At 45.4% G+C, this 13,101-nt stretch overlaps 1 protein-coding gene across 1 annotated transcript in view; it reads right to left on the reverse strand.

Moving 5' to 3' along the window:
- Window positions 1-13,101, reverse strand: part of LOC124789567 (endothelin-converting enzyme homolog) — a 600,524-nt gene that overhangs the window by 51,217 nt on the left and 536,206 nt on the right. The window contains exon 12 of the mRNA XM_047256970.1: window positions 1,055-1,168. Within this exon, the coding sequence (XP_047112926.1) occupies window positions 1,055-1,168 (114 nt within the window). The remainder of the gene's footprint in view (window positions 1-1,054; window positions 1,169-13,101) is intronic.

The following is a 13,101-nucleotide window of genomic DNA, read 5'->3' on the forward strand; positions in this document are numbered from 1 at the left end:
TACCATCAGTGCTCATCATAGGGAGGAGGATGTAACAACAGGACCATAATGCAAGGATCTGGCTACACCACTGCACTGAAATTCTCCCAGCTGACTTTGTGGAATGATGTATTATGTTCATGAATTCATGCTATGATCTCTTTAATAAAAGGCAGTACTTTGTTCTCACCATTCATAAAGCTGTGTGATTTTCTACAGTTGGTCTGCACACGAGTGTCCACAATAATGTGCATATCTCCCTTACTGCAGACTGCCATTCCTCACTGCTACGGGTGGAATTCCAAAGCAAACAGGAAATTTAAGTATGAATGAATCAACAGAATGGTGAATTGTGCTACTGGTGTATTTCATTCGCTCCTGGAAATCATTGGAAAGTTGTTGCTTACTACCTGACTTCCCGCACTGCAATGCCTACAAAGGCAGGTGAGCACAATGCACAATTGACAGCAGAGAGCAAATCTTGCATTGGAATTTTACTGTGTGGTTTGATTCCTGAATGTATGATTTTTTTATATATAGACCCTCATGGTCAATAACTGCATAACCAAACTGAACATTCCATTTGTTATAGTCCCCTTCATCACCAATTCCACTTTAGAATTGTCATTAGTGTCCCTTTTCATTTAACTATCACAATTTTGTTTATATGCTGGAATGGCCCCTTACCCCATTCAGTCACAGTCATCATCTCATTTTATTATATCTTTCATTTCCCAACAGCAGTATGCTAAGCAAAGAATGCATGTGCACCACAAGAAAGGTGGAGCAGTAGAAAGCAAGAAAATGGAACGATATCAGAAGTTGAAAATAACTGAAAGAGCACAGTGCACAGATTCATCCCGTTAATAATATATAATTAATGATAACTAGTCAATGGAAAATTGTTTCTATGATTTTCTCATATTCTTTACTTGAATTTTCAGGTCCTGATTGTCATGTGCTTTACCACTCACCCCTTTCAAGGCACATTATTACAAAAGGCACATTATTACAATCATGTTTACGTCATCACAATCAGATTATTTTAATGCATCTTTAGCAGATCTATTCTTACTTTGGATAAGCTGCACTGAAATAAGGTTCCATAAGGCGTCGTTGGGGGATAACAATTTTGTTTTCCGTGGGTATATATGTAACGTCAGCTGAAGATGCCATGATTTCAAGCCACCTGAAACAATAAAAGCATATCATTCAAATAAAACCACAAACAGAGAAATAAATTTAAAAAAACACATTTTGTTAAGTTGTTACCAAAGATGCATATTAATTTATTTTGTTAAGCTGTCATTTCAAGCAAACATTTGTACATTGCTTTTTGGAAGTAAATCATGAATAATACCATTAAAAATGTAAGAGGAATATCAAAATTGCATGATTGGAAGTACTCGTTCATCTAATATCTGTCATTTTTCAATGATCCAAAACCTCCTACTTCAGAAGCACCTCTTATTCCAGTCCTGCACAAGTTTATTGTATCTCCTCAGTGACCAGGCCACCTGCGAAAGCAGCAATCTCACATATCAACTCGGCTGCAAACACTACACAGCATTTTACTTTGGGATTACCACCAATAAGCTGTCCGCCAAGATGAATGACTACTGCCAAACTGTTCTCAAGAACAAAGTTGACCACTTGGTGGCACACCATGCAGCTGAGCACAACATGCTTAATTTGAATGACTGCATTACAACCCAAGCCATATGGAGCCTTCCCTCCACAACAAGTTCTCTGAGTTGCACAGATGAGAGTTTTCCTTGCAACAAATCCTCCACTCCCATAATCGTCCTGGCCTCAATCTCAGGTAACCCCACACCCTCGACCCAACAGTTTTTGCTTCATCTGTCCTGTCAGCTCCTCCCAATTCATGTTGCCTTCAGTGTGTGAAACTTCCCACCAGCCCCAACAATCTTGCCAGCCCTTATATCTGCCACCTCTCCCTCCCACATTCCTAGCCAGGAAAAGGCCGTCTCCGTCCAAGCCGTGTGACTGTGTGTGTGTGTGTGTGTGTGTGTGTGTGTGTGTGTGTGTGTGTTTGTGTTTGTGTTTGTGTTTGTGTTTGTGTGTTTTATTTTACTCTAGTTTATCAATGGATAACTCTGAAAGTTAGCAAATCTTCTTTCTTTTGTATGTTCCTATCAACAACTCGACACTTCTGCTTTTCGGTAAATGGCCTCAAATAATCCTAAAATACATATGATGTAAACTTGTTGGTTAAAACACACATTACAAATTGCCACAACAGTTATATTTACGTGTTCTGTTTCCAATGGCATGCTGTAACTTATTGCAAATGAGTGCCATGATACTACCAACAGAAACTGCGTGTGTTAAATTCTTAACAAATCTCACCTAAAAATCGTTTGTTGATATGCCTTTGAAACAAACAATGCAGGATGCTCAGTGAAACAGATAAAAGTTGTTCTCAATATTATGAAAAGGAAAGTTGCTACTCACCATATAGCAGAGATGCTGAGTCGCAGATACACACAACAAAAAGACTGTCACAAATAAAGCTTTCGCCATTAAGGCCTTCGTCAACAATAGATGTACACACAAACACACACACACACACACACACACACATGCACACACCCAAATCCAACTCACAGAAAGACTGCAGTCACAGGCAACTGAAACCACACTACAAGCAGCAGCACCAGTGCATGATGGGAGTGGCAATTGGGTGTGGGTAAGGAGGACGCTGGTATGGGACGGGCAACGGCTAGTATGTGGTGCGGGTGGCAGAAACTGAAGCACTGCAGGTTAGATGGAGGGCAGCAGCAGTTGGGGGAGGGTGAAGTAGTGGAAAAGGAGAGAAGTAAAAAGACTTGAGTGTGATGGTGGAATGACGACTGTGTAGTGCTGGAATGGAAACAGGTAAGGGGCTGGATGGATGAGGACAGTGACTAATGAAGGCTGAGGACAGGGGGGTTACGGAAACATAGGATGTATTGCAGAGAAAGTATCCACCTGGACAATTAAGTAAAACTGGTGTTGGTGGGAAGGATCAATATGGCACAGGCTGTGAAACAGTCACTCAAATGAAGGATGTCATGTCCACATAGAATGCAGCACAGTGGTTGCAGCTTAGCTTGGTTTGTATATCACATGACTGGTTTCACAGGTAGTCCTGCCTTTGATGGGCTAGATGATGTTCATGACCGGACTGCAGTATGTGGTGGTAGGAGGATGTATGGGACGGGTCTTGCATCTAGGTCTATTACAGGGGTATGAGCCATGAGATAAGCGCTTGGAAGTGGGAGTTGTGTAAGGATGGAAGAGTATATTATGTAGGTTCGGTGGTCGACAGAATATCACTGTGGGAGGGGTGGAAGACTGGAAAGATAAGGTGTGGGAGACTCGTTTTTGTACTAGGTTGGGAGGATAATTATGTTGTGTAAAGACTTCAGTGAGACCTTCAGTATATTTTGACAGGGAACACTCGTCACTGCAGACGTGATGACCACGGGAGGCTAGGCAGTATGGAAGGAACTTCTTGGTATGGACCGGGTGGCAGCTGTTGAAGTGGATGTATTGCTGGTGTTTAGTAGGTTTGTTATGGACAGAGGTACTGATGTAGTCATCTTTGAGGTGGAGGTCAAAATCTAAGAAGGTGGCCTCTCAGATTGAGTAGGACCAGGTGAAGCAAATGAGGGAAAAGTTGTTGAGGTTCTGGAGGAATGTGGGTAGGGTGTCCTCACCCTTGATCCAGATCGCAAAGATGTCATCAATGAATCTGAACCAGGTGAGAGGTTTAGGATTCTGGGTGATTAGGAAGGATTCCCCTACATGGCCCATGAATAGGTTGGCACAGGATGGTGCCATGTGGGTGCACATAGCCGTAGCTCGGATTTGTTTGTAGGTAATGCCTTCAAAGGAGAAGTAATTGTGCATGAGAATATAGATGGTCATGGCAAGCAGGAAGGAGGTTGTTGGTTTGGAAGACGATGGGCATTGGGAAAGGTAGTGTTCAATAGTGGTAAGGGTATGGGCGTTAGGAATGTTAGTGTAAAAGGAGGTGCCATCAGTAGTGACGAGCAGGGTACCGTGTGGTAAAGGGACAGGAACTGTGGACAGTTGGTGGAGGAAATGGTTAGTATCTTTTATGTAGGAGGGTAGGTTCCGGGTAATAGGTTGAAGGTGTTGGTTGGTCTATGACAGCAGAGATTCTCTCAGTGGGGGCACCGTAACCGGCCATGATGGGGCGTACTGGGTGGTTAGGTTTATGGACTTAAGGAACCATGTAGAGAGTAGGAGTGTGAGGAATAGTAGGGGTGAGTAGAGAGATGGACTCCAGGGGGAGGTTCTGGGATGGGCCTAAGGATATGAGTAGTGATAGGAGATCCTGCTGTATTTCTGGAATGGGGTCAATGTGGTAAGGTCGGTGGTGGAAGTATCTGAAAGCTGGCGAAGTCCTTCTGCCAGGTAATCCTTGTGGTTCAAAAACAACAGTGGTGGAGCCTTTGTCCGCAGGTAGGATTATAAGGTCTGGATCAGTTTTTAGATGGTGGACTGCAGTTCTTTCTGTGGATGTAAGGTTACTTTGCATGTTGAGGGATTTGGGGAATGATGGTGAGGCACAGTCTGAGGCTAAGAAATTCTAGAAAGTTAAAAAGTGGTCATTTTGGGGGCAGTGGTAGTGTGTCACGGTTGGATGGAGGAGTGAACTGAGTTAGGCAGGGTTCAATATGGGTCTCTGGTTGAGACCGATTGGTAGGGTTGGTGGCAAAAAAGTGCTTCCACTGTAGGGACCGAGAGAAGGAGAGATGGTCTTTAACATGTCCTACATGACTGAATTTGGGATTGGGGCAAAAGGTGAAGCCTTTGGAAAGGACTGACATTTCTGTGCGGCTACGGCTTCTAGAGGAAAGGTTCATGACTTTGTCACAGGCCTGTTTATGTTCTGGACTGTGTGTTGTGGTGAGAGGGAGTTTTGGAGGCTGGGGTTAGGATCTGCAAGACAGGGTTTGTCAGCTATGAGGGGACGTGGGGGAGATTTGGAGGTTGTTGTAGAGGTGGTGGACAGGGCAGGAGTAGGAAGTGAGCAGGATGGAGAGCTTTTTGAGGTGGCATAGTGCATGTTGCTCAAGTTCCTGCAGGGCAAGAGTCTCAATGTGTGTTATGGTTTCCAAGAATTTGGGATTGCGTAGCAGGATAATTTTGCGGATGGAGAAAAGGTACTGTAAGAAGGTTGGATTTTGTTGATATGGTTTTGTAGGACTATGTTGGTGAGGAATAAGATTTGGCAGAATCTAAACAGGTGGGGATAATTGTGGAAGGAGGGGTGGCAGCCAGAGATGGGTAATTTGATGGAAAGACCATTTGGGCAGGGTTCCATGAGCCAAGCAACAGTGCAGGAACAGTATGAGGGACTGGGATCAGGGTATGGATAAAGAAATTTTTTTGTATTGACGCACATGGAAAGTGTAATGATCAATGGCGGTGAAAAAAAATGCAAAAAAATCAGGTAAAAAAAATTTCGCAAAAATACACCCAAATACATCTAAAAACTCTAGGATACAAAAGGGGGATGTTGTGGCTGGCAGGAGAGCCAACACCGTGTTACTAGAGGAGGCCGAAAGGCACGCGTTTTAGCTCACGCAGGCTGGCAAGAGGTCTGGAACAGGACAATGAAATTAGAACTTAGAAAAACAGACATAGCTGGTGGAATATTTAACTTTAATCCATTAATGATGAACGTCAGTTTTGACGGTACATGATTCACAATATCAATAGTAACTGATAATGGCGCCTTGCTAGGTCGTAGCAAATGACGTAGCTGAAGGCTATGCTAAATTATCGTCTCGGCAAATCAGAACGTACGTAGGCAGTGAACCATCACTAGCAAAGTCAGCTGTACAACTGGGGCGAGTGCTAGGAAGTCTCTCTAGACCTGCCGTGTGGCGGCGCTCGGTCTGCAATCACTGATAGTGGCGACACGCGGGTCCGACGTATACTAACGGACCGCGGCTGATTTAAAGGCTACCACCTAGCAAGTGTGGTGTCTGGCGGTGACAACACAGGGGAAACAAGATATAATAGAGGGAAATATTCCATGTGGGAAAAACATATCTAAAAACAAAGATGATGTAACTTACCAAACGAAAGCATTGGCATGTTGATAGACACACAAACAAACACAAACACACTCACAAAATTCAAGCTTTCGCAACCAACGGTTGTTTCGTCAGGAAAAAGGGAAGGAGAGGGAAAGACGAAAGGATGTGGGTATTAAGCGAGAGCGTAAGGAGTCATTCCAATCCCGGGAGCGGAAAGACTTACCTTACGGAGGAAAAAGTACAGGTATACACTTGCGCGCACACACACACATATCCATCCGCAAATATACAGACACAAGCAGACATTTGTAAAGGCAAAGAGTTTGGGCAGAGATGTCAGTCGAGGCGGAAGTACAGAGGCAAAGATGTTGTTGAATGACAGGTGAGGTATGAGCGGCAGCAACTTGAAATTAGCGGAGGTTGAGGCCTGGTGGGTAACGGGAAGAGAGGATATACTGAAGGGCAAGTTCCCATGTCCGGAGTTCTGACAGGTTGGTGTTACTGGGAAGTATCTAGATAACCCAGACGCTGTAACACTGTGCCAAGATGTGCTGGCCGTGCACCAAGGCATGTTTAGCCACAGGGTGATCCTCATTACCAACAAACACTGTCTGCCTGTGTCCATCCATGCAAATGGACAGTTTGTTGCTGGTCATTCCCACATAGAAAGCTTCACAGTGTAGGCAGGTCAGTTGGTAAATCACATGGGTGCTTTCACACGTGGCTCTGCCTTTGATTGTGTACACCTTCCGGGTTACAGGACTGGAGTAGGTGGTGGTGGGAGGGTGCATGGGACGGATATTACACCGGGAGGGGGGGGGGGGTGGGGGTGGGGGGGGGGTTACAAGGGTAGGAGCCAGAGGGTAGGGAAGGTGGTTTGGGGATTTCAACGGGATGAACCAATGAACCAAGAGGTTACGAAGGTTAGGTGGATGGCGAAAAGACACTCTTGGTGGAGTGGGGAGGATTTCATGAAGGTTGTTGTTGTTGTTGTTGTTGTTGTTGTTGTTGATGTTGTGGTCTTCAGTCCTGAGACTGGTTTGATGCAGCTCTCCATGCTACTCTATCCTGTCCAAGCTTCTTCATCTCCCAGTAACTACTGCAACCTACATCCTTCTGAATCTGCTTACTGTATTCATCTCTTGGTCTCCCCTACGATTTTTACCCTCCACGCTGCCCTCCAATACGAAATTGGTGATCCCTTGGTGCCTCAGAACATGTCCTAGCAACCGATCCCTTCTTCTAGTCAAGTTGTGCCACAAACTTCTCTTCTCCCCAATCCTATTCAATACCTCCTCATTAGTTATGTGATCTACCCATCTAATCTTCAGCATTCTTCTGTAGCACCACATTTCAAAAAGCTTCTATTCCCTTCTTGTCCAAACTATTTATCGTCCATGTTTCACTTCCATACATGGCTACACTCCATACGAATACTTTCAGAAACGACTTCCTGACACTTAAATCTTTACTCGATGTTAACAAATTTCTATTCTTCAGAAACGTTTCCTTGCCATTGCCAGTCTATATTTTGTATACTCTCTACTTCGACCATCATCAGTTATTTTGCTCCCCAAATAGCAAAACTCCTTCACTACTTTAAGTGTATCATTTCCTAATCTCATTCCCTGAGCATCACCCAACTTAATTCGACTACATTCCATTATCCTCATTTTGCTTTTGTTGATGTTCATCTTATATCCTCCCTTCAAGACACCATCCATTCCGTTCAACTGCTCTTCCAAGTCCTTTGCTGTCTCTGACAGAATTACAATGTCATCGGCAAACCTCAAAGTTTTTATTTATTCTCCATGGATTTTAATACCTACTCCACATTTTTCATTTGTTTCCTTCACTGCTTGCTCAATATACAGATTGAAGAACATCGGGGAGAGGCTACAACCCTGTCCCACTCCCTTCCCAACCACCGCTTCCCTTTCGTGTCCCTTGACTCTTACAACTGCCATCTGCTTTCTGTACAAATTGTAAATAGCCTTTCGCTCCCTCTATTTTACCCCTGCCACCTTCAGAATTTGAAAGAGAGTATTCCAGTTAACATTGTCAAAAGCTTTCTCTAAGTCTACAAATGCTAGAAATGTAGGTTTGCCATTCCTTAATCTAGCTTCTAAGATAAGTCGTAGGGTCAGTATTGCCTCACATATTCCAATATTTCTACGGAATCCAAACTGATCTTCCCCGAGGTCGGCTTCTACTAGTTTTTCCATTCATCTGTAAAGAATTCGTGTTAGTATTTTGCAGCCGTGACTTATTAAACTGATAGTTCGGTAATTTTCACATCTGTCAACACCTGCTTTCTTTGGGATTGGAATTATTACATTCTTCTTGAAGTCTGAGGGTATTTCGCCTGTCTCATATATCTTGCTCACCAGATGGTAGAGTTTTGTCAGGACTGGCTCTCCCAAGGCCGTCAGTAGTTCTAATGGAATGTTGTCTACTCCCGGGGCCTTGTTTCGACTCAGGTCTTTCAGTGCTCTGTCAAATTCTTCACGCAGTATCATCTCTCCCATTTCATCTTCATCTACATCCTCTTCGATTTCCATAATATTGTCCTCAAGTGCATCGCCCTTGTATAGACCCTCTATATACTCCTTCCACCTTTCTGCTTTCCCTTCTTTGCCTCATGAAGGATGGATCTCATTTCAGGGCAGGATTTGAGGAAGTCGTATCCCTGGTGGAGAGCCACATTCAGAGTCTGATCCAGTCCCCGAAAGTATCCTGTCACGAGTGGGGCTCTTTTGGGGTTCTTCTGTAGGAGGTTCTGGGTTTGAGGGGATGAGGAAGTGGCTCTGGTAATTTGCTTCTGTACCAGGTCGGGAGGATAGTTGCGGGATGCGACAGCTGTTTTCAGGTTGTTGGTGTAATGGTTCAGGGATTCAGGACTGGAGCAGATTCGTTTGCCACAAAGACCTAGGCTGTAGGGAAGGGACCGTTTGATGTGGAATGGGTGGCAGCTGTCATAATGGAGGTACTGTTGCTTGTTGGTGGGTTTGATGTGGACGGATGTGTGAAGCTGGCCATTGGACAGATGGAGGTCAACGTCAAGGAAAGTGGCATGGGATTTGGAGTAGGACCAGGTGAATCCGATGAAACGAAAGGAGTTGAGGTTGGAGAGGAAATTTTGGAGATCTTCTTCACTCTGAGTCCAGATCATGAAGATGTCATCAATAAATCTGTACCAAAGTTTGGGTTGGCAGGCCTGGGTAACCAAGAAGGCTTCCTCTAAGCGACCCATAAATAGGTTGGCGTACGAGGGGGCCATCCTGGTACCCATGGCTGTTCCCTTCAATTGTTGGTATGTCTGGCCTTCGAAAGGGAAGAAGTTGTGAGTCAGGATGAAGCTGGCTAAGGTAATGAGGAAAGAGGTTTTAGGCAGGGTGGCAGGTGATCGGCGTCAAAGGAAGTGCCCCGTCGCAGCGAGGCCCTGGACATTCGGAATATTTGTGCATAAGGAACTGGCATCAATGGTTACAAGGATGGTTTCCAAGGGTAACAGATTGGGTAAGGATTCCAGGCGTTCGAGAAAGTGGTTGGTGTCTTTGATGAAGGATGGGAGACTGCATGTAATGGGTTGAAGGTGTTGATCTACATAGGCAGAGATACGTTCTGTGGGGGCTTGGTAACCAGCTACAATGGTGAGGCCGGGATGATTGGGTTTGTGAATTTTAGGAAGAAGGTAGGGGTGTGGGGTGTCGGTGGGGTCAGGAGGTTGATCGAGTCAGGTGAAAGGTTTTGTAGGGGGCCTAAGGTTCTGAGGATTCCTTGAAGCTCCGCCTGGACATCAGGAATGGGATTACCTTGGCAAACTTTGTATGTGGTGTTGTCTGAAAGCTGACGCAGTCCCTCAGCCACATACTCCCGACAATCAAGTACCATGGTCGTGGAACCCTTGTCCGCCGGAAGAATGACAATGGATCTGTCAGCCTTCAGATCACAGATAGCCTGGGCTTCAGCAGTGGTGATGTTGGGAGTAGGATTAAGGTTTTTTTAAGAAGGATTGAGAGGCAAGGCTGGAAGTGAGAAATTCCTGGAAGGTTTGGAGAGGGTGATTTTGAGGAATAGGAGGTGGGTCCCGCTGTGACGGAGGACGGAACTGTTCCAGGCAGGGTTCAATTTGGATAGTGTCTTGGGGAGTTGGATCATTAGGCGTAGGATTAGGATTATTTTTCTTCGTGGCAAAGTGATATTTCCAGCAGAGAGTACGAGTGTAGGACAGTAAATCTTTGACGAGGGCTGTTTGGTTGAATCTAGCAGTAGGGCTGAAGGTGAGGCCTTTGGATAGGACAGAGGTTTAGGATTGGGAGAGATGTTTGGAGGAAAGGTTAACCACTGAATTAGGGTGTTGTGGTTCCAGATTGTGTTGATTAGAATTTTGAGGTTTTGGGGGGAGTGGAGCTGGAAGTGGGAGATTGTGTAGATGGGAGAGACTGGGTCTGTGTGCAATGAGAGGAGGTTGAGGTTTGCTGGAAATGTTGTGGAGGGCAGGTTACGACTTCCTCAAATCCTGCCCTGAAATGAGATCCATCCTTCATGAAATCCTCCCCACTCCACCAAGAGTGTCTTTCTGCCATCCACCTAACCTTCGTAACCTCTTGGTTCATCCCTATGAAATCCCCAAACCACCTTCCCTACCCTCTGGCTCCTACCCTTGTAGCTGCCCCCGGTGTAAAACCTGCCCCATGCACTCTCCCACCACCACCTACTCCAGTCCTGTAGCCCGGAAGGTGTACACGATCAAGGCAGAGCCACGTGTGAAAGCACCCACGTGATTTACCAACTGACCTGCCTAAACTGTGAAGCTTTCTATGTGGGAATGACCAGCAACAAACTGTCCATTCGCATGAATGGACACAGGCAAACAGTGTTTGTTGGTAATGAGGATCACCCTGTGGCTAAACATGCCTTGGTGCATGGCCAGCAAATCTTGGAACAGTGTTACAGCGTCCGGGTTATCTGGATACTTCCCACTAACACCAACCTGTCAGAACTCCGAAGATGGGAACTTGTCCTTCAGTATATCCTCTCTTCCCGTTACCGACTAGGCCTCAACCTCCACTAATTTCAAGTTGCCGCCGCTCATACCTCACCTGTCATTCAACAACATCTTTGCCTCTGTACTTCCACCTCGACTGACATCTCTGCCCAAACTCTTTGCCTTTACAAATGTCTGCTTGTGTCTGTATATGTGCGGATGGATGTGTGTGTGTGTGTGTGTGTGTGTGTGTGTGTGTGTGTGTGTGTGAGTGTATACCTGTCCTTTTTTCCCCCTAAGGTAAGTCTTTCCGCTCCCGGGATTGGAATGACTCCTTACGCTCTCCCTTAAAACCCACATCCTTTCGTCTTTTCCTCTTTCCTGACAAAGCAACCGTTGGTTGCGAAAGCTTGAATTTTGTGTTATATATATATATATATATATATGTGTGGGTAGCAGGTCTCAGCGTGAAGAAGAAGAGATGGCAGATGTGACTGAATGAGGTGGAATTAGTAGGTGCGAACTGGGATGGAATGGAGAAAGAGTGGGGGGGTGTAGAGGGGTTCATACGATGAGACATAAGATCATGTGGCACTGGGAAGGTGCGGGAAACAAGTCGCGAAAATATTGGAGATTGAAGCAGGGAAAGTGATTAACTGGAAAGTATATGATTAATTATATCGGTGGGAGTAATGTAGGACATAAGATGCTGCACCAAAAACCCCACACAGAATCCAGAACCGAAATAGACGTGTAACAGTCATGAACGTTTCCTCTAGAAGCCTTAGCCCCACAGAAATATCAGTCCTTTCCAAAGGCCCTACCTTTTGCCTCACTCCCAAATTCAATTATGTAGGACTTGTTAACGACCTTCTCTCCTCTTCTCCCGGTCCCTACAGTGGAAACACTTTTTCGCCACCAACCCTTCCAATCAGAATCAACCAGAGACCCATATTGAACCATGCCTAACTCAGTTCACTCCACCATCCAACCGTGATACACTCCCACTACTCCCAGAATGACTCCTTTTTAACTTTCCAGAATTCTTAACCTCAGACCATGCCTCACCATCATTCCCCAAATCCCTCAACATGCAAAGTAACCGTACATCCACAGAAAGAACTGCCGTCCGCCATCTAAAAACTGATCCAGACCTTATAATCCTACCTGCGGACAAAGGCTCCACCAGTGTTGTTTTTGAACCACAAGGATTACCTGGCAGAAGGACTCCGCCAGCTTTCAGATACTTCCACCACCGACCTTACCACATTGACCCCATTCCAGAAATACAGCAGGATCTCCTATCACTACTCATATCCTTAGGCCCATCCCAGAACCTCCCCCTGGAGTCCATCTCTCTACTCACCCCTACTATTCCTCACACTCCTACTCTCTACATGGTTCCTTAAGTCTATAAACCTAACCACCCAGTACGCCCAATCATGGCAGGTTACAGTGCCCCCACTGAGAGAATCTCTGTTGTCATAGACCAACCAACACGTTCAACCTATTACTCGGAACCTACCCTCCTACATAAAAGATACCAACCATTTCCTCCACCAACTGTCCACAGTTTCTGTCCCTTTACCACACGGTGTCCTGCCCGTCACTACTGATGGCACCTCCTTTTACATCAGTACTGTTGTCCATATCAAACCTACAATCACCAGCAAAACAAATCCAAGCCATGGCTAAGTGCACCCACAGGGCATCATCCCGTGCCAACCTATTTACGGGCCATGTAGAGGAATCCTTCCTAATCACCCAGAATCCTAAACCTCTCACCTGGTTCAGATTCATTGATGACATCTTTGCGATCTGGATCAAGGGTGAGGACACCCTACCCACATTCCACCAGAACCTCAACAACTTTTCCCCCATTTGCTTCACCTGGTCCTACTCAACCCAATAGGCCACCTTCCTATATGTGACCTCCACCTCAAAGATGGCTACATCAGTATTGTTGTCCATATCAAACCTACAACCACCAGCAATACCTCCACTTTGACAGCTGGCACCCATTCCATACCAAGAAGTTCCTTCCGTACAGCC

This window comes from Schistocerca piceifrons, chromosome 3 (genome assembly GCF_021461385.2).
Source record: "Schistocerca piceifrons isolate TAMUIC-IGC-003096 chromosome 3, iqSchPice1.1, whole genome shotgun sequence".
In the NCBI taxonomy this organism is placed as follows: domain Eukaryota; kingdom Metazoa; phylum Arthropoda; class Insecta; order Orthoptera; family Acrididae; genus Schistocerca; species Schistocerca piceifrons.